The sequence below is a fragment of the Syngnathus typhle genome, linkage group LG4, assembly GCF_033458585.1.
Source record: "Syngnathus typhle isolate RoL2023-S1 ecotype Sweden linkage group LG4, RoL_Styp_1.0, whole genome shotgun sequence".
NCBI lineage: Eukaryota > Metazoa > Chordata > Actinopteri > Syngnathiformes > Syngnathidae > Syngnathus > Syngnathus typhle.
In genome coordinates this window covers 21886258-21908149 of record NC_083741.1, presented here as the reverse complement: position 1 = coordinate 21908149, position 21892 = coordinate 21886258, and the positions used below count along the sequence as shown (strand labels likewise).

At 45.1% G+C, this 21892-nt stretch overlaps 1 protein-coding gene and 1 long non-coding RNA gene across 4 annotated transcripts in view; one reads left to right on the top strand and one right to left on the bottom strand.

The window, feature by feature from the left end:
• The window catches only part of nav2a (neuron navigator 2a), a 47524-nt gene that overhangs the window by 3178 nt on the left and 22454 nt on the right, over nucleotides 1-21892 (top strand). Inside the window, exons 2-11 of one of the 2 annotated variants that reach the window (XM_061275774.1) lie at nucleotides 7567-7684; nucleotides 9390-9442; nucleotides 11615-11687; nucleotides 11862-12105; nucleotides 12276-12332; nucleotides 13552-13685; nucleotides 17654-18779; nucleotides 19047-19156; nucleotides 19236-19344; nucleotides 19679-20086. In XM_061275774.1, the coding sequence (XP_061131758.1) occupies nucleotides 7567-7684; nucleotides 9390-9442; nucleotides 11615-11687; nucleotides 11862-12105; nucleotides 12276-12332; nucleotides 13552-13685; nucleotides 17654-18779; nucleotides 19047-19156; nucleotides 19236-19344; nucleotides 19679-20086 (2432 nt within the window). The remainder of the gene's footprint in view (nucleotides 1-7566; nucleotides 7685-9389; nucleotides 9443-11614; nucleotides 11688-11861; nucleotides 12106-12275; nucleotides 12333-13551; nucleotides 13686-17653; nucleotides 18780-19046; nucleotides 19157-19235; nucleotides 19345-19678; nucleotides 20087-21892) is intronic. The other variant, XM_061275775.1, reaches the window with a different exon arrangement.
• Nucleotides 2251-5018, bottom strand: LOC133152370 (uncharacterized). 2 transcript variants are annotated; one of them, XR_009714119.1, is made up of 3 exons: nucleotides 4733-5018; nucleotides 4498-4616; nucleotides 2251-2580 (listed from the first exon to the last, which is right to left on the bottom strand). It is a non-coding gene; the product is annotated as an uncharacterized LOC133152370 (long non-coding RNA). The 2 variants fall into 2 exon arrangements; XR_009714118.1 differs by lacking the exon at nucleotides 2251-2580 and having other exon boundaries at nucleotides 4464-4616.

The following is a 21892-nucleotide window of genomic DNA, read 5'->3' as shown; positions in this document are numbered from 1 at the left end:
CATCTCCGCCTAATGCGAGGCCATCAGATTGCACTTCCTGTGCACTTGTCCCCTCGCCTTCCTGTGTGAAGTCATTGCTGAGCGTAACCGTGTTAATTCAGCTTGAGCATCTGCTTGGACTGACTCAAGCATCCTCTCATTGATCTCCCCTGCAAGGTGCCTTCCTGCTCTCAATTTCTCTCCTCCTCTGCACTAAGTTCCCCCTCCTCGGTGCAGACAGGGGGTCATTGTGAGAGCCACCCACTGGGGAAATGAGACGCTTAAACTAACGCAATCAGCTCCATCTCGGGATGGCAGTCAACAGAAAGTAGGAATTGGGGCTAGGAGGGCTGAAGTCATCCCCCCCAGAGGCCCGTGGCCAAGGTCACCCCAGGCCAAGAGACTGCTGGTAAACTGATATGACCTCCACATTTAGAGGGAGGAGACAAGTGGTGATGTCACCCGTGATCTGTAAGTAGAATATCGGACACACTTACCAACAAATAGCCGAAAAAGTGAATTATTATGAATTAATTAATGGGACAATGTATCGTTAATTTAATCTTTCGCCACTTTCGGTACAATTGAAACATTTCCGTGGTTGTCATGACAACCTGATTGAGTGTATGACGTCCCCTGAGCTCTTAACCCACAGCATTGTCAATGTGCAACCTTTAGAATACGTCTAATGTACATCTATGCCCGCAGGGGTTGCTTGCCCGACATGGAGCACAGATGTCCACAAAATGACGTCTTCATTGTTGCCGTTTCTGCCTTGGGGGAGGTCATTTTTAGCATTGATGGATGTGAGCAATTACAGTAAAGATTCATTGTGATGGTTCTTCTAGTGAGCATTGGTGTGAAAGTTCACTAGTTCACGCGGAAGTATCAATGATTCGAAATGTATCGACAACGTTATGTGAAAATGAATGTGATCGATGTGAGAGGAAGTCAATCAAAAACACAGTTCGAGTCCACTTTGTTCCCCTTTGCTTTTGTCTTTTGCTCTTTGGCCTCAGCGTGTCCATATGTCCAACAGCCAGGCTGCGGGGCCACCCCCAACCCTGGGAGAGTTAAACTGGGAACCCCCCCCTAAAATAAAAAAGAAAACAAAAGCCCCTCCACAGCGGGGTTGCCCCCCCCCCCTCACCCTTTTGTTACTGCAACACAGATTTATCTGGGACTGCGAATTCCCGGCCCATTCACTGCGGCTCTACTTAACGAGCTTGGGCGAAAACAGTTAAATCTAAATGCGGACATATTTTGTGCTGCTGGAGCCTTTAAATCAAGGCCGGTTAGTACCGACGGGGGATTGGCGTTTATTTGCCGTGTAAATTTGACAAATGAAAGAAAATGAGACCTTGATGGAAACGTGAGCTTGTCTATTTGCTCGTCTTGTCATTTTCGTATTTTCCACACTCTTGACGTCCGGAAGCTTCGTCATGTGTCATCGCTCTTCAGAAGATGAAAAGCTGGCGTGAGGTTACGATGACATTTGGCGGTGTCTTGTAATGAAGACTATGTTGGACCTCTGATTTACGAATCAAAATGGGTTGGTAACGGAGAGATTTCGCAAGTCAGCAAAAGTATTGGAACGGACATTAATAAGGTTCTATGAGAACCTGAGTAGCGCTGATTAAAAAAAAAAATGGTGCCCCTCCCTGGCTTCTCTCCAGTCTGCTATTTTAGTTTTACGCATTTGCGTTTATTCACGGCTTGACTATTATTGTTGACTTCCTGATACTTCTAGTACTTTTGGGTTCAGCCTGCTGGAAGCGATCAAGCGTCCCCCTAGTGTGGGAACTTCTAGCGAATCTTGGGCCTTTCCCAAAATTTGACATTCAGCTTGTCATTTGTGGTTGGCGGCATGCAGGCTGTGTGTGTGTGTGTGTGTAGAAAAAACACTTTGGTTATGAAGACTCGGTTGGTTCACATAGGCATAAATCGGCATCGGCGCAGCTGCAGTGTGCTGCGGGTGACGGCCCATCAGAGAGCAAAGTGGGACGAGGAGAAAATAAATCTTGGCTCTTTCTCAAACGACAGTAAAGGGATTTACGAAATAATAAATAGAAAGGAAACACTGTCGAGGTTTTGGAGGTTTGGCTACGCTGCTATCAAGGCTTTTTTTTTTTGGGCTGTTCTCCTCACTTTTTGGCTTTAACGGGGGGTCCACCGGGGGAGGGGTTAAGAGGTCTCTCTTTCTCCTCCCATATGACCAATGGTCCATTGAAGAGCAATGGTACAATGCGCTGCCGTGGGTGGGGGGTCCGATTTAGGGTCCACTCCTGCTTCCTCTTTGCTTTGGCCGCCTCATTGCTCCTCTTGCCTTCCACTTTTTGGATTTATTTTTCCCTCCACTCAGCTGCATTTTGGAGTGGGTGGAATCAAGCCGGAGGTGCTTAGCCACGCCCACCTCGGGTTTTAGAGAGACCTGCTGTGGCTCCGGCAAAACAGCACTCACGTCGTTTCCCACAAGGTGCTTTCAGACCTTCTTGTGGATTCCTGTGATTTTTTTTCCGTGGAGATTTTTGCACAGCTCTCGGAATGAAGCTTCAGCAGCAAGCTGGGATGTGCTCGGGTCGGCCAATGTGAGGCAGGTGTCTGTAGAAGAAGATGAGTTTGATGCTGTGTCGCTTGGAACCAAAGAACCTTACAATGAAACTGGTAGGCTACGTTTTAAGTGACATTGAATTTGTTAGTGGTGACATTTTTTCCAGTCAGGATTATCTTTTTGGAGAATTGTTAGTCCTTTTTAAAGTCAGGGGAACTTCTGGTTTCACCAGTTTGAAACCTTCCGGCGTGCAGGCATGCTTTGAATTCCGTCGTCCTGCCGTAAAAACAAAATAAATGACCAGGCTGCACTTTGATCTTTGTATATTTTCCTTTGTTTGTCCTTTCTGCTGCGTGGATGTTAAATATTGAGCAGGATCTGGGACGTGGTGATAAAAAGAGGGCAGGGCAGGTGTAAAGCGCTCATGCGGTGCGGGTAGATGAGAACGCCAAGCCGCGTAATAGCCGCCGCTGCGTGTGACCGAAGTTGAATGGCGGACGCCGCATCGGATGGAGTTAACATTTTTTTTCCGCTCCGCTTCTGTGTGTAACTCAGACGTGGTCCTTATCTAGATCTGCCTGTGAGACCACAGAGGAAGAGGAGATGGAAGTGGAGCAGGTTATTACCAGAGTCTAAAGATCACTTGATAAGAGGTCTGGTTTAATTGGACACCACTAACCTGAGGGGAGGGGGTGAGGGATTGCTGGCCCATGGGGTCAGTCAGTGTGAGTGTGTGTGAGATTACAAGCTCACACACTTGAACCTGTGAGCATCTCCAAAAATTAAAGTGACCTTTTTTTTTCTTATGAAGTGCAGTCAATGTCCATCATCCTTTGTCCTCCGATACTGACCTATTGATTATCGACTTTTGTGGTGCTTATGCGCCTCTGCGACCAATCCAGACAGATGGATGGATAAATGTACCCCCCCCCCCCCTTGGTGTGTCCGGTGACTCGTTTTGAAGGAATAAGTCAAAGGGAAAGAAATATTTGGGATTGTAGGGACTTAATGATCATCTCGCGTAGAGGTGTCAGAATTAATCGATTAAACGATTATTCTCTGATTTATGTTGAGTTAAGCAATAATAAGACATTTGTCTGCTTTTATTTTGAAAAAAAATGTATACGTCAATCCCTCCCTTGTGATATTATTTAATTGTCTGAATTTAAGTCTTAATTTATTTTAATGGTTAATAAACGGCAATCGTGGGAAAAATGGTTTTGTTGCCGATTCATCAATAGAATAATCCATTTAAAAAAAAATGAAAAATATAGTTGTGTGAAAACAAAAACATTTGATGGATGGAATCTGAAAGAGGATGTCACGTTCATTCATGAATTTCTAAATGGAGAGAGCGACGCTATCAGGACGCAAAGCGTGTCTATTTCCAGAGCGGCCTCTTTCCATACCGCGGCAGTTATTTTCAACTCGGTCTCGCTCTCTCAGCTTTCTGATAGATACTTCCCATATTCTAAATTGCAATGCCAAGTAGTTACCATGCGCCCACGATGACCGCCATGTCTCACAAAACCGCACAGCTTTCATGCGCCAAACTCGGAGCAAGTAGCGACATGACTCTCGGAGCTCTCTGTGGTGCAAAGCCACTTCACAAGGATGTAAAAAAAAAAAAAAAAAACAGAAGCAGAGATGGAAGAAGGCGGCTGCAGATCGTGTTCAATGTCGGAGGTTGTAAACTTGAACAGTGTTTGATGTTAGCAGCTCAGTGTGAAGCTCATCTGTTTATTTGGCAAGGAGAGGGTGTCGAGTTTGATCCCCGAGGTCAACTTTTACACGGCTTACACAGGTGTGTCTTGTTTGCTCTTCTAAGTTCAACATTTGACCACTTGCCGTCCATTTTGTTTCGCCTTTAAATGCCCAAAGTTAGAAAGAGTTCGTAATTTGTTCCGGAAAATAAGACGAGACAAAGATAGGCTTTGAGGGTGCTAAATATACTTTTTACACTTGACCTTCATGAGGAAGCACTGTCGGAGTTTCGCCTCGACCTGTCTTCGTCCTGGTGACACATGGCAGAGTCCGGTAGCCTCAAGGTACCAGCCAGGACCTTCAGTCGCTTCTCCTGCCACAACTACAAAGTGGTAAGGAAGCCATTAATAGGGCAGCTCCAATGTTTTTAGCATTTCCAGAATGATCGTCCGTCTGTGTTTCAATGAACATTTCCTGGCTGACACAGAAAAGACTCACCGTGCTTCCTTTTCATGTTAGAAGATGATTGTGTGTTAAGAACTTCTTTGCTAATCCGCTGGACCTTGAAATTAGCAAGACTATTAGCCACAAAACTTATCAACATAATGGTTTTCCGGTCGAGCTTGGCTGTTAACACACGCGAGAAAAGCGAATGAACTAATGGAAGATTTTGCAAAATAACAGAGTACTAGGCGTGTGCTCCGATCAGTTGTGACTCAAGTCAAGGGCAATCTTTGAGTCTGGTTTTGCTGGCACGTGCCAAGCCGACCCGCAGTGCAAAGCCTCAAAGCATGCGTCATGAGTCTCCCGCCGCCTGGTGACTCAGCAAATAGCGTTAGCAGGGGTGCTTGCATGCGAGGCGGATTTCTGCATGTGTTTGAATGAATAGACCTTCAGTACTAGAAGTCTAAGCAGGCATTGATTAGTCTTCGTCTTCTCGCTTTGGTTTTTTAAAAATGAGCATATGTGAAGAGCAGACCGAGCTTTCTACGAGCTTTGTTCATACTTACCAAAAAGGACATGACAGTTGCCACATAGTCCCGACGTACGTATCGGGTTGCTGCTGGCTTGAATCGTGGGAATGTACCGGGCAGTACTTTCCAAAAGTAGAGAGGTTTACGATTTCTGTGAGAATGTTGAGATCCGCCCTTTACAATTTACAGTACCTGCTTATTCATTTAAGAGTTTTAGACATATTTGTGTCATTCCCAGTAAGTATTAATGTCTTATTTTAGCATTTGGAGCTAATGTTTTTAATATTTAACCTCTCGTAGTGTCATTTTGAAGCGAGTCATTTTTTAACTCCTTCGCTCCCATTGACGGATATATCCGTCAAAGATCCATTTTAACCGGACTTGCATTGAATGAGTGAATGACTCGAGTCTACAGCCCGCAGACCTTCACTGGGTCATCGTATGTTCAAGCCTGAACGTAAAAAGTGACTTCATGCTTCCGCTATGTTGTTCCGTCATCTTCTTCCCGAGACAGCGTCGAACCTCAATCGCATCTCTCGTCTCGCATCTCTCGTCTCGCATCTCTCGTCTCGCAAAGAAAGCAATACTTGAGAGTGGCTTCAAAGTCGAATGTTGTGACTTGCCCTTGTCCCTCTTTTTTTTTTTGAACCCCTCGGCCTGACCGCACTTTTGCCGGCCCCCCCTGGGCTATGTGACCCTTCTGTGTTTTCTTACTTCCTGACTGACAGCTACCCATTTCACCTCGCTTTTAATTACAACTCAAGCCTTTTATTTAGCGGCCTGAACTTACTTCAAAGGACACACAATGGCCGCTGAACACTGGACTTCCTTTGCACCACTGTGAATCGAAAGCAATGAGCTTAATCCTGCAGTGAAGGATTTATCTTCCCCTCCACGCCACTCAAGTCTTTCTAACGAGCCGTTACGCTCGGCTTGTGCGTGTAACGTGCCGTGCGACCAGATGAGAGCTTGCAACATGTGAGCCACTTTGAAGTGCGCACCTGTTGAACGCCATCGCCGATTCTTCCGATGATGGCCATGGCAGGCTGTGTTTGGAGTGTAAACACCGCAAAGTGAGGTTCACAATCGTGTCATGCGCATCACTGTGCTTGTTCTGTGGCCACACGATCCTTCAGTTGCTGCACAATCGTTCGGCTTTCCCGACTCGGGTTACGGATGGGAGAAAAGAATCACTCAATGCTAGGTTGGTGAGTTCATTGAGGTCATAGTAGGAGTGTTTCATAGAAGGATAAACCTGGACTGTATAATCTGTTCGGTTATTTTGAAGTAGGGATGCTCGATACCACTTATTGTCCACGTCGATACCAAACACCGATACTTGTAGTACTTTTGATATATAAAATGACATTGAACACAATATCAAGAAATTGTAGACCGAGGCCTTTCTTTCTGACTTAGATGATGTCGAACCGACGCAGTATAGCGCCAACTACTGCCGGGGAAGACTTAATCAGTTTTAATTTTTTGGGGAGGGACCAAACACCGATACCAGTAGTACTTTTGATATATAAAATTTAATTGAACGCAATGTCAAGAAATTGTAGACCGAGGCTTTTCTTTCTGACTTAGATGATGTCAAACCGACGCAGTATAGCGCCAACTACTGCCGGGGAGGACTTAATCAGTTTTCATTTTTTTGGGAGGGACCAAACACCGATACCGGTAGTACTTTTGATATATAAAATTTAATTGAACACAATGTCAAGAAATTGTAGACCGAGGCCTTTCTTTCTGACTTAGATGATGTCGAACCGACGCAGTATAGCGCCAACTACTGCCGGGGAGGACTTACTCGATATCCAATTTTTTTTAGGGGGGGCTTAAGTAGTGTGATTTTCAGGACTTTTCCCCAAAGTTGTGGGAAAAAAAGGACAACTATCATCCATTGATGGAAGAATAACAATAGCAAAAGTGTCGGCTAATTATGAAGGACGCTATTCATATTATTCAGATGCTTGCTCTGCTCCCTCCCTCCCTCCCCCAAGGCAGTGAAGAGTCCCTTTTTGTCCCCAGAGGGTGATGTCAGCGTGGCCCATTGAAAGCAGCCGCCCGTGTGCTCCAAGATGAATGCCCCGGCACTAAGCACAATGGCCCCAATTTGAATAGCACGCAGATATATGCCAGATCGGGCTGCAAACAAAAGAGACAAGGCTACTCTCCGCTCAATTCGACCGTCTTGTTATTTTATTAGCGTCATAAAACTGTTTCTACCATTTATCCCCGTTGAAGTTTTCAAGTGTTGATGGAATTTGAAATACACGAGGGTGTCGCGGGATCTCGGCATGGCTTCGTTTTGTTTGTTTTGAGCAATGCTGTGGCTTGTGTGTCCGCCGGCAGATCTACACCGACTGGGCCAACCACTACCTCGCCAAGTCGGGACACAAGCGCCTGATCAAGGACCTTCAGACGGATGTTGCGGATGGCGTGCTGCTGGCTGAGATCATTCAGGTCGTCGGTAAGAGAGACAACTTTTGAATTGTTGAAAGGGGATCTGATTCACTTTCACACCACATTGTTGTGATTTGGAAATCACGATTACATGTGACTCTTAAGTTTGGAGATGATGTGTAAAGGCTAAGTTGAGAGAACAAAAGTAGTTTACTAAGAATTATTACAATAATTGATGACAATCTATAGATTTTAAAAAAAAAATCCTAAAACTTCTGACAGTGAAATCGATTTTGATACTTAGAAGAAAGTTAAAAGTTGCATGCAGCATCACAGCTAAATGCGGCTTCACCATGTTTGCTTTGAATTCCGGGCTCCACTAATTGACCCGAGTTTGTAAACCTCAGCGCCTGACTGGATTTATATTGATTTATAGATCAGTAGCAGAATTTGACGACGTATTTTACGACTCAGCGGGATCCAGTGCAAAGCCCTTTTACTGAAACAAGATGTGTTGACGTGATGCTTCTCTCTGCGAAAATGACTTGTTACATTCTTCTTCTGACCTTCACCCCGTCCGTGACCGCGTCAGTCCTCTCAGTTCATCCGTCGCTGTCATCTCGTCTGCCGCCAGCATCCAGTCTGAAGTCCGCCGACCGTAACTCAGCATCTCACGGCTCTTAAACACTGAGGCGATATTTTGGATGATTTATCGGGTTCCGTTTGTCACCCAAAAGAAAGAGTGCCACTCTTTGTCGAGCGTCTGCACGTGATTCTTTTTTTGAAGAGTTTTGGAACAGTCTCGCCAGCGGAGCGGAGAATTGGGTACGCTGTTTGATGTGGGTTGCTTTGGGGTTTCTGTTTGCTTGACGAATGGTTTTGATCTGAATCTGCATGTTATTCTTATTCCAGCAGTCACACTGATCCTAAGAATGTTCTGTAGTATTCCCTTCCAGTTAAACGGCACCAAAGAGGAGTTTCATAGAGGAATACATATCGCCCCAAGATCTGTTTTAAAATATGCTTTTTTTTCTCATCAATTAATGTAGTAATTATTAAAAAGCAGTCAAAGAATACTTTTTAAATTTGTTTTATTATTTTATTATTTCTTTTATTATTTATTTATTTCTTATTTTTATTTATTTGATCTTAAATGAGAATAAGGAGATCCCATTCAAATTTTAACAGTCGCGTCTTCATACAAATAATTATTTTATTTTTATTTATTTATTATTTGTATTCATTTCTTTAATTGATCTGAAACGAGAATATGGAGATCCCGTTCAAATTGTAACACTGTCAAGTCTTCAGACAAATAATTCACGGCAACAGCAATATTTTGGGTCTGGTGGGTTTTCGCCTGCTCCACTTGGGCTTTGTAGGTGGTATGTGGGTGATTTGGGATTTGGTGGGCCCCCTCGCGGCTGCTCCGCTGTTGGCACAGTTGTCGCCGCTGAGCTGCTGAGCTGCTGGTGGCGTCTCAGCTGCTGCGGGCTGGGCCTTTAATGGACGGAAGGAATCCCTGACATCACACGCCCCCGCCGAGAAAGCAGCAGTGCATCCTCGGCGGCCCCGTTCGCATTTACCCGAGGCCAGATAGAGTTTCAAGTCCCGGCGGGGAGGCGAGGAGGGGTCCCAGTCATCAGCTGGAGCACCTCTGCTCTCCTCATTCAGAGTGTCTAGAGGGACACACGGACATCTTTACGGGGGATAACAGGGAGGACGCCTTTCATTCTCTCCTTTGACTTCTCTTTCTTTCTGTCCGTCCTCAGCCAACGAGAAGATTGATGACATCAATGGCTGCCCCAAGAGCCGCTCTCAGATGGTAAGTGATCTTTTGGTTTGTTTTGGCAGAGCACTGTGAAATTCACCTGCAGCGGCTGACAGAACTTGGGCTGGCTCGCTAAATGTTCTCCTTTGCCGTCTTGAAGGTTGCTGCCCCTTAAAAGGAAAACATTGATTTTTGTTTTGTTCTTGCCGGAGAGAAGTTTCCTCCTGTGTAAGTCCAAGCGGTTGTACATTTTCCGCGCGATGACATTTAAGATGCCCCGAGTCAGATTCCGGCAGTTTTGCACTTTTGGGTCCTCGGCGGGGAAATGAGACGCAAGTGATGCCTCGTAAATTGGGCCAGTGTGCCAGCTGAGGGGGCTATTTTTGGCCACCAGCCAGACTACTGAAGCCTCTCAAAGCACCAGAGAGGAACCAACACAAACACCTCCATAGTTAAGAACTGAAAAGGGGGCAAAAGCACAGCTGATCCCGATGCCCTCTTTGTCATTGAAATGCACACATATACGTGACCCCGTCCGTCTATAGTTATCCCGTACCTCATCGCTCAAATTCTCTTTCTTTTCTATTTATGGATGTCGCGGTCCAATTCCAGTCCTTTGTGTTGTTGCAATTAATATCATCATTAGGAGCAACCTCTTAAAGTGGCATTCTTGTGTTATCACAGAAGCCATTGTTAATTAAAGTTATTATTATTATTATTATGTTCTCTTAGTCACATTGGATAATGATTCAACCTGCTATTTATTGTGGAAAAAAATAGTCTTGATTTTCTGAACCTTTTGAACTTGAGATTGTTTTTTTTTTTAAATATCAAAATATTCTTTGAGTTCCAAATATGTGTACGTAATTTTCGGACTATAAGTCGCGTTTTTTTTCATAGTTTGGGTGGGGGGGGGGGCGACTTATACTCAGGAGCGACTTATATACATATATATGTTTTTTTTCACTTTTTTGGGCATTTTATGGCTGGTGCGATCTATACTCCGGTGCGACTTATAGTCCGAAAATTACGGTAGATGTCAGTTTAAGAGTTTGTTTGTATGTTTTGATTGTGGGATGTTTGCAGTAAACAGCTCATGTCATCATGTGAATGAAGCAAGGTTATAGTATGCAAATGTTTGATTTGTTTTTAGTTTTGATCCTCTTGAAACTCGCACACATCAGCACACACTCCACTCACGCGCGCATACACACACACTCGACTTAAGGGTTTGGTTGGCAGTTGTAATTGTCGCTGTGCAGAAGGCCACGATTGCTGAACTCGACGTCGTCGCCGCTCTGGGGCTTGAGCTTCAAAAGCGACTGCCAATTAGCGACACTTAATCTCTCGCTCTGTCAAAAATGAATAAACATTGAATTATGTTCAGTCAATTGAATTAACGTCTGATCTCATTCTTACACGAAATCATCTTCGGAAAAAAAAATCCCCAAAGGCAAAAATATCGGGACACTTCTAAAGAGCCTCAAGATTGTCGAGCAACTTGTTTGACTTGATGAAACGCAGAGTCAGACAAAAAAAAAATTAAGATGAACGCGTTTGACTTTGTATCAGGGTGAGCTTTCTGTGGAATGTGCGACATCTGCCAGCCTTTCAAACAGCTGCTCCGGGGTCGGAGGTCACAGACTGACGACGTGGGTTACGTTACTGTTTCCACTCAAGTTGGGGGCCCACCGGCATTGCGCTCGTTTCTCTTTTCGTCATCTTGTCAAGATCATCGATGTAATTGATTAATTCACTATCATGCGACTCAAATCTATAATTGACTTTTTGCAATTAATTCTATTTTTGTCACTGGAGGACGACCATTCGGAAAGAAAAAGATTGCGTCTTTCTTTTGGTGCACGTGTTATTTACGCCGTTGGTAAACTTTGATCGCAGCAAAATTACTGACTGTGACTTATTTGTTTTACGGTTCATCGCGTGATTGCAAAGGTCAGCAATGTGTGTGCGCACCTTAATTTATGTTGTGCTTCTTCTTACTTGCCCGTTGGCGTGTTCAGTGCGTAGCAGCATGACCTTGCTCGTTTTTCTTTTATCACTCTGTCCTTTGTGGAGTTTCTACAGCGATTTGAATGTGATTTATTTTAAGCTTTATTTTTGAGTTGTATTTTGCGACCTCCGGTAATACGCGCCACTGTCCGAATTGCTAAGTGTTCTTTTATGCCGACATTGATTTTGTGTTTGTGTGTGTCTCTCCTAATACAGATTGAGAACATTGACGTCTGCCTCAGTTTCCTGGCAGCGAAAGGAGTCAACACTCAGGGATTGTCTTCAGAAGGTAAAATGGACTAAAGATGATTGTTGGAAGGTCGTGTTTGTGTGTTTTGGAATTGGACTTGAGGAAGCTGTCAAAGCTGATGGAGATCCTACTAAATGCTATAAAATTAATAATAATAAAAAATATATATTGTTTTTTTTTAACGTGGCACCTTTTCTGTCATGTGACCCTCAGAGATCCGCAATGGCAATCTAAAAGCCATCCTCGGCCTCTTCTTCAGCCTGTCCCGGTTCAAACAGCAACAGCAGCAGTCCCAGAGGCACAACCCCCAGCCGGCCCCCGCCCCGACATCCCAGCCTCGCACCTCGCACCCCGTTTTGAGCCAGCAGAGCAGTGCCCCGGCTCAGCTGAGCCAGTGTCCGCATGGGACTCCCGCCCCCGCAGTCCAGAAAGCAGCACAGGCCGAGATGCAGTCCAGGTGAGGCTTGAGGGTCCAAAATTCCAAAGTGGGCGAATGGTTATAAACTCACTGTCTTGATCCTCGCCATCCCCATTTCATATCTCTCTTTCTGCTCCAGCTTCTTGGCATTTATAAATGTGGACCTGACCTGTCTTCCTCTTTGCCATATCTCTTTTCTTCTCCTCTAGGATTGGCTCTCAGAGTAAACTACTCAAGTTTTCCCTTGGTCAGAAAAAGACCTCTAGGTTAGCCTCCACTGCACTTTGTTTGCCCCCAGTGTGATGTTTTTCTTCTTTCCTTGTCTGTGGCGAAGGGCAGTCGCTACCACGAGCAGCATCCAAAACGCATGCGTGCTAGCGTTAAGCTAAGTGAGACCTCGGGGCTACATTTTCGGACTCCTCCGTCTGTCTAGCGGCATGCCTCATTTGGCGAGCTTGCTAAATGGGCTGTGGAAGACCTTTAGATAACCCTTCAATAATTGTGCGTCTGCGTGTGTGTGTGTGCTTGTGGTGGTTGGGGGAGGTCACCCGCCTCCCATATATTATATTAATAATTAACAGACTGTGTTGACAATGTGCATCCATGGGGTGCGTCGTTCAAAAACAAATTCAGATTTCTGCATTTACCAAAACAAAAAGAATGCATGTTTTTTTTTTTTTTTTATTTTGCATGCAATCCTCATTTATTTTGCATCGCACCTGCACCCGGATAAAACCAGCTCCCTCAACCCATGCAATTCCTCCCTCTTGTGGTGCATATGTGGACTACAAGACTAAGTTCAACCAGTTTGTTTCCATTGTTTCCTCTAGAGGCATCTCAAATATCTCAAAATGATTTAAAATTAATTCTCTGCTGCATGTATTTAATCAAGATAAGTTTGACATCCATTTCAACATTTTCTATAAACTCGTTAATTTTTAAGAATGATTTGATCTATGTACTGTTGATCGTGAGGTATTTTGGTCATCCTTGTTTTTTGTTAAAGAAAAAAAAAACAATTCTTCTTAACATTCTCAAATTGTATTTTTTAAATCGGCACCCAGCAATTTGCACATCCTGCTGTACTTCAAGCTTTATGATTTCAGATTGCTCATGACATCTTTTTATGAGAAAGCTTATTACTTTGCACGTACAGTCAAAGGCAAATCGGAGAGATTTAATATTATGAATAAAGCGCTTGTCTGCATCATCCCGACAGTCTCGGAATGATGTCACCGTGATGAATTAACATTTCATTATGTCCTTGCTTGCTCTCGTTTGGATAAATCGAAAGAGCGCCACCTACCGTTTGATTATGGACGTGTCATCACCTTGAAGTTGGAAAACAGTCTCATTATTAGTGTGAAAAGAAAGAGTGAAGGTTTTGATTCTAAGCAAATCACCCCGCCAAATCCAATTTTTTTTTCCATATGAATTAATTTCACCTCAATGTGATTTCTTTCACACTTATCGGGTCCTCGTCAGACTTCCCGGCCCCTCGGCGAGGGCGTCCACTGCAGGCGGTGACATCGCTCCACGAGGCTCGGTCGGCAGCGCCGGAAACAGACGCAGCCAGGCCTTCATCGACAAGACCAAAGGCAGCTCGCAGCTCAACAGAGGTAGGCGTCTACTTTTTTATTTGAGTCCCTCGAGTCGTTACACTGAGATATGGATTTAATTAAAAGTGCAAGCGATATCTGCTATCTCATGTCAGCCATAAAATATTTTGTTGTTATTGTGTGACTCCAATCTTCTTTCATTTAACTTGCCTGTCGTTGGACCAGTCTTTAAATTGATTCTATTGCCACCCGCTAGGCCAAGGCTTTATTTAGATTCTGTTAGTGTTAACAGTGTAAACGCATTACCCTGCGTTAGACGGAAATATGTTCAACCAAAGTTTTAATGGAGTATGAAAACATTGCAGAAGAGATTGGCTAGTGTTGGAAAATGAGAGCTGCAGCTTTGATTGGCAGCTCATAGGATGGTAATTATTGGTTGGACTTCATCCACCCCCCCCTCCATTGCTCCTCTACTTTGACATGATGCCAATCCCCTCCCCCTTCAGCATAGCACATCGCCCCTTCTCAGCCCGAGGATGTCTGGTCATGCTTTGGCACTCTGCTGCCCATCTTCTCTCTCTGCTCTCCTTGGACATCTTGCAGCACTCATGAGGTTGGTTCACTTGTAGAAAGTTCTTCCAAAAACCGATGGAGCGTTGGCAGCAGGTTGAGTCAGTTTGACTGGTTTGTTGAAATTTTTGTGACTCGTTTGAAGTTGCCGTGAATTGTACAATGCGTGTCGTGAGGTGTCGACACCTGCAGCTTGTATCGGGCCGCGTGACGTTGGATCCGACGCCAGAACCGACCGACTCACTTACACCTTACAAGTGAAAGTGGGCGGTTTGAGTTTTCGCCACACGGCACCAACGCAAAATGACAGAAAGTGGCTGACAAAGAGCAGTTTGTGTTAGTGTACGTGCACACCAATGTGTGTTTTTGTGTGTGTCTTAATTTGTCAAGCTGGTTGGCTTGCACAATGAAATGAATGGCCCCTTGATGGGCTGTAACATCCCTGTTTGAGTTTATTCATGTGGAGGAAGGCTTGAAAGTTTTTTCCGTCTTGGCACAAAGGCTGCCTGTCCCTCTCACTTTTGGGGGCACAATAAGTGAGCGGTGAGAGAAGGAATCTGGAATGATGAGGAGTAGGCGAGCACCTGCAATCACGAGCCTTGTGTTTTGTGCCTTGAGATGTGGATGGAAGTGAGATCCATCGGTTATTGCACAGGTGTCAAAGTCAAGGCTCGAGGGCCACATATGGACCGCCGTATCATTTTAGGTGGCCGGCAAAGACAAATTGCGCATCGAATTTATACGTCGATTCGGAAATTTCAAATTGTTTTCACTTTTAAAAAATAGAACTATTGTTAGCGATTTTTATTACCATTTGTTTTTTTAAATCATTTTTATTTTTAAATATTTGATTTGAATATTTCATTTTTAAATATTTTTGTTTTTATTACTCTCTGTTTTGAAAACTAATTATTCATCAGTTTGTTGTGTAGCATATATTAGTACCGTATTTTCCGGACTATAAGGCACACCTAAAAACCTAAAATTTTCTCAAAAGCCGACAGTGCGCCTTATAGTCCAGTGCGCCTTATATAGGCACTAAATTCCTCAATTCAAACTGGCCCGAAGCATTGTGTCATGAAATCAAGCATAAGTGGCCTGCTGAAGACTATGAATCATGAATCAAAAAGACTATGGATCATTATTTTGTGATAATAAAGTAATTTGTTGCGTCTGAAATTGACGAAGATAAAATGGAGAATGGTTTGATTTGGATTAAAAATCTAACATGATGCATTAATGGTGCGCCTTATAGTCCGGTGCGCTTTATATAAGGATTAAGTTTTAAAATGGGCCATTCATTGAAGGTGCGCCTTATAGTCCGGTGCGTCTTATAGTCCGGAAAATACGGTATATATACACAATATGAGACGTTCATACATTTATTTGGTTTGACAATTTTAATGATTCTATTTTTTTGTCAGACCACTTCATCCATTTATGGAACAATTGGATACTTGGATAATTGGATTATTTTCTTTATTGTAAAAAAAATTCCAACTTGTCTCTATACTGTTTTCTATTTCAAGGCAAGATGGAAGCCAAGCTAATTTAATTTCTCACGCCTCTTCTGCACGACACTTTGTTTATTTAGTATATAGTATGTTTTTGTGACCAGGATCGGTCCCCAAATGACCAGAGCGACCACAAGAGAAGCCGGACCGCCACTGGCATCTAAACACTGTCAGCCGATGCTAACGCTACTTATGCATTTACTGCTTGTACGCAACAATTCCGAGGTCCGCCGTTGGTCCGGCCACCAACCTTGTAACGGTTTGGAGATTATACGTAAACACTTTGGAGTGTTTGAAGTCGCCGGACGGTTAGCATTTGCATGCAGGCACATGTTGGCACTTACATGAAATTGCATGCTTTGAACATAGAAAGAGTGCGTGAGAAAAGAGGTCGGAGGAAATAGCTTGGAATCCTCCATTTTTCGTTTCCCCACAGTGTCGTGATAATATCCGGACGTCGTGGGAGGCTGGGCGAGAAGCGTTTTGCGATTTGCCCCCAAACTACTATTCAGCTGTCATTTTCAAGTCTTTATTTTAATTTCTAACGACTGGCGTCTTTAAGTTGTTGTGTTCTAATGATTTCAACATGTCTTGGGAAGTGAGATGTTTATTTTCGAGCTTTTGCCCCAAAGCTGCTCAGGTTCAGGAGGTCACTGACCTAATTAAGGGTATGTTTCACTTTTTGGGGGGGGGGGCTTCCGCACACTTATTTGTGCTGATGTGGAAAAATGTGCACACCGCCACAGTTGTCCTTTTCTTGTGTTATGCAACCTTTATCTGCAAACCTTTTTTTGTTGTTGATCATTGGCGAGTCTCCTTTATACTCGGCTGCTTAACTAGAGCAGTCCTTGACATGAGCTTCAGTCATGACAACAATGTCCACAATCCGGTCCCAGGATCATCCCATTCATGGAGCGCACGGACCGAGCCTTCTGACCCACATCAAAGTTTCACTCCTCCCAACCTGGCTTTCCAGTTTCTGCCTGCTCCATAATCACAGCTTGTGCTCTTCTCATTTAGCCGTATCCAGTGGGATGCCACTGATTAGCAACCTGACCCACTTTCGCTATCGCTAACTGGCGGTATGGCTAATTGGGCCCTAAACACTTTCTAATGGCTGCATTGTTTTTGGGCTGCTCTCACTAAACAGAGGATGGGAGGAAAGCTTCCAAGCGGGTGGCTATTATCAATGAATAAAAAGAACTGCAGAATCTGATGAACAACAAGTGGGTCAAATGTTTGGTGCGGTGTGCAGATGTTGACTTTGTTACACAGTGTGTGTATTGATGCAAAACAATATTTACGAAGGATTATAGCCAACACGCCCTCCCTCGTGCTCTGCCGTTGGTGTTTGAATATTCAAATGTTGCTGCCAGGGGTAGCTAAACTAAGCTCAGCACGCACACACAGACGACCTATGCGGCCCCAAGCACAACATATTTCTCTCAGATTGCAGCTATTTGTTTTAACTCTGGCAACTTCTGGGTAAGTTGAGTCGAAATGCCGTCCAAACTTTCTTTCATACGTTTGACACTGCTGATTTCAAAGCTTTTCATTCTTCCCTAAGATTTTTCAAATGGAAACAGAACGGAGAGACGCTTCATAAAAGCAGTCCATATAAGTGCAAAGCCGAGTGAGGACGGCGACTTGGCCTGCTTGGCCAGACTTGAAAGCACTTGAGACTGCTTTTCGTTGTTTTGTTTTTTTTAAACACTTTTAGATGGGATCCTGTCATTGTTAGTGTAAAGGGGGCTTTAACACTTTTGGTGGCTTGCGCAAAAGAAAATAATGGCATATTTGGGAGCACCAGCTCGGGCCACCTCCAGGCCATATAAGGCCAGTGTGAGTAGAGGGTGAAATAAAACTGCCCTTCAGCATTTGTTCTCGTGTCATCCGCACTTTCTCTTTACATGTAAATCCTCTACGGTGTTTTTTTTTTTTCAGATTCCTCAGATGGAATGGCCTCTCAGCCATCGCTGATAACAAATGAAAACGCGGCATTGCCTTCGGTGACTGTCGGCTCCTCCGCCACCTCCGCGTTGAGTCCGCCCGCTTCGGCGTTGCCCTCGACCGCCATTCCCCACCCCGGCAGCAACAGCAAGCCCTGGAGGAGCAAGTCCATGAGCTCCAAGCACGCCTCTCAAGCTGCCTCCTCCACCAGCGGTTCACCGTCCGCCATGCAATCAAAGCAGGACAAGGAGACCTCCTCTAAGGCTACTTTGGGATCTGAAGTTCCTCCTAAAGTTGTCACGCAAAAGTCAATGTTAGAGAAGCTTAAGCTCTTTAACAGCAAGGGAGGCTCTAAATCCTCCTCCTCGTCCAATGGAGGAAGTGACAACGCTGCGCCTGGCGGGCAGGTGGAGAAAGCTGAGATTGGCTCAAACACCGACCCCTTCGAGGAAGATGACGGCAACCTCCGCCCGGGAACCAACGGAACCTCTAACGCCACTACTGCCAGCAGCCCCAAAATTGCCTTGAGAGGAATTGCCCAGCGCACTTTCAGCAGGGCTCTGACTGCCAAAAAGAGTTCCGCCAAAGGCCCTGAAAAAGACAAGGAGCGGGCCAAGGAGAAGGAGAAAGGGAAGGAAGTCGGGAAACGTCTCTCCATGCAGGACAGGACAGAATTCAGGGGAGAGGAGCTGAAGGAGGAAATAGCACCTGTTGCTGGAGACATGGACAACACGAACAAAAAGACCTCAAAAATTGCCAGCTTCATTCCCAAAGGGGGGAAAGTTGCCAAAAAGGAGAGCTCCGCCTCTGCACACAGCGGAATACCAAAGCCAGGAGGCAAAATCCCCGGCAAAGCCTCATCAGCGGGGACGAAAGAAGCCGGCGAGAGACCGCGAAGCGCGAGGCTCGGCGGGGGTCCGACCATGCACCGAGGTCATCCGGAAAAGGACAACAAAAGCTCTACCTCCAGCCTGCACGAAGGGAAGGCCGGCTCCGCCCCCTCGCCCGGAGGAAACAACACGCAGAGCACGGCCAGCAACACTGTCAGCGTGCAGCTACCTCAGACCCAACAGCACCACACCCACCCCAACATGGCCACCGTGGCACCTTTCATGTACAGGTGAGCTGTTAGAAACAGGTGGGTTGCGCCGTTGTGGGTGGCGCGGCTCAAAGCAACAGGTCAGTTTATTTATATAGGCCTTAATCATAAAAACAACTTCACGTGTCCACACTTGACAAAAATGACACGATTGACCGGCATTCGGGACTAAGCATTCATATTGACCACCGGTCACAAGACGGGAAACACAGCAGATTTAATTCTTAATCAGGTTTATCCCTCTTTATTAGCGCACGGGGTCTCAAATGCTTTCATATGTTCCTGTAGATCCCAAACTGAGGGTGAAGAAGTTGTGAGCAGTGAATCAAGCTCAGGAGGAAGAGGCGGGGATATTGCCTTCATCAAAAACAACCAGACCTCTATCGAGGACCTTTCGGGTTGGTGACCACGTTTACAGCAGCCATTTTGTTTTTTCTTTCATTTTTTTAAATCAAGATGTGTTCCGCTTGTTTTCAGGGGAAGACCCAGAGACGAGGAGATTGCGGACCGTTAAAAACATTGCGGACCTGCGCCAGAACTTGGAGGAGACCATGTCCAGCTTGCGGGGAACTCAGGTCACACACAGGTACGCTAGTTTTGAATACGGCTAAAAGCTAAACAAGCTAACGGGTCTGAGGGTGTGACTGATTGACGTCATGGTCATGGCTTTTCTTGTCTGTTCTGTCAAGCTTCATCTGAGGGGACCTTTGACTTTGATCGCTGACCGTGTCTTTCATGCTGTCTTTGATCAAATGGTTTAGCGCTAATCTCATTTTCTGCCACAGACTCTCGACCTCTGTTCTGGCCTCACATCTGTTTGTTGACGCGGCTGTCCAGATCTAGTTTAGTGCTGGTTTGCTTTTCAGTGCTTTATGTAGAATTGAAAAACTTTGATTCAGATGTTCCTTCTGTCTCCTCAGCACCTTGGAAACCACTTTTGACGGCAGCGTCACCACCGACATCAGCGGCGCTGGCAGCAACAGCAGCGCAGGGGGGAAAAGCATCTTAAGTCTCACCTCCGCCAGACCCTCCTTGTCGTCATGGCGACTGGGTCAGTCCAGCCCTCGCCTCCAAGCCGGCGACGCCCCTTCCACGGGGAACGGATACGCCGGCCGCGTGGCAGGTGGCCAAGCTGGACGCTACTTGTACCCGGGGCATCTCAGGCGGCAGCTAGCCGGAAGGAGCGGGGGCCTCTGCGGCGGGGACCTCGCCGACAGACCCGGGGAGGACGTGGACCTTGATGGGCTCGCCGTGGAGGTCACCGGATACATGAGCGATGGAGATGTTCTGAGCAAGAACGCATCTCGCACGGATGATGTCACCAGTGGGTGAGTGGATCTAAAAATATCTTGCCAGCAGGGGGCAGTAATGTCCCTTGCTTATTCTTCCTACCTGGGATCCAAATGTTACTTGAGCCAGATCCATTCATTGTGTATTACTGAGATCCCACAAGTATCCAGTCTCATCCAAAGACAGACATATTGATAACATGGTTATCTTGCCGTAAGCTAGTGCCCATGTTGGAACAAGCTTTTTTTTCCCCCAAACTTGGAATAATAGAGCCACGACTAGCACATCTGTAACCATATACAGTAACTGCACAATTCAAGTACAGCTCTACAATTAAATGGCTTACAATGTGTATTGGGAGAAAAATCTTTGTGGGTTTTAAACTGTGTACCTGTACAGAGTGTGTGTTAGGTGGGCGGATTTTCCCTGAAGCGTAAACATTTCGGCTGCCACCACCCCCTTGCAGCCTGAAGGCTGTTTCGCAGTTAGCAATTTCACAAGCATGGTAGCATCCCCTAACTGGTTCTTCTGCACTGAGGTGGCATGTTTACACAGGAAGGAGCGGCTGGCCATCTTTATATCTCTTGTGATATAAATCCAATTGTAATTCGGGTGTAAAGTTGACAACAAATTACGTACAATGTGAAAGAAGTTAAATATCTGTTGTTCAAGAAATTGCCCAATGACTATCCCGGTTTAATTTGAATCTAGCCATTTGTATGGACAGATGATAATAATAATACTGACAGATAAATAGACGATATTAATAATGCAGATTTTGTTCTAATCTGTTTTTAATTCATTAATAAGTAGACGATCCATTCATTTGATGATCGATTAGTACTTGGAGATGAATTGATTAATCGTTGCGTCCAGCGTTAAACGCTTCGAGATGAATTGATAATTGCTTTTCACCCGTGGCATTTTAAAAGCAGGTTCTTAGATGTCCTGCACGAATCGCTCGATCGATTTTGCATCCCATCCCAACTTGACTGATGGCATTACACGTAGATAAATCACCGCCCCTCCCTCCCGGCTCTTCTGGCCCTTTGAGCACTTTGACAAACTCCCCCGCCGTCCCCCAAACAACCTTTTTAGCTCAGGGCTAAGTTGCCCGATCAACCTCTATGATCCCTATCCCTCCCCCTCGCTCTCCTCCTCCTCCCACTCGCTCTCCTCGTCCTCCCCCTCCTTCCCCTTCCTCCACCTTTCACAGACAGACACAAGCGCATGTGTAGCCGCATACCAACAGAACTCACCTCGCACACATTCAGCCTGCACGCTTTAAAAAGTCTTGCTGCACTCACTTTTAAAAAAAAAATTATTCAAAGAATGATAGATCTAAATTGAAGCGCAGAATTTATAACAGACACAACTTTGGAGATTAACACTAACCTGGACACGTTTATCTAGATTCAGACTCATCATGTTTGAAGCTGAAAGGTACGTCTTATCATCATCATGCCAACTTGGGTTACTTTGTGTTGGATTAACGGCTTTGTTTTGGAGAGCCACTGCTGAGTCAGCCCATAAACGGTCTTGTGTAGGCACGTTGCGCCTGTCGTGGGTTACAGGTTAACAGGTTTCTCAGACGTGGATGAGTCTCACTGCTCCCTCTGTGTGTTTTGGGATGTGTATTTATGTGCTTGTGTAGCTGACAGCCTTCTCAACCTTGTCTGTTATTTCTGTAAGATCAAAAAGTAGTGTGTTTTTATGACTCTTTAATATTATTGTCTCTACTGTAATATTTTTTGCCAGCAATCCAAAAGGGAAATAGAAAAGTGTTTGCGCTCACTCATAGCACCTCTTTGAAGGTTTATGGAATTGTCGTCCCGCTCGTAAAA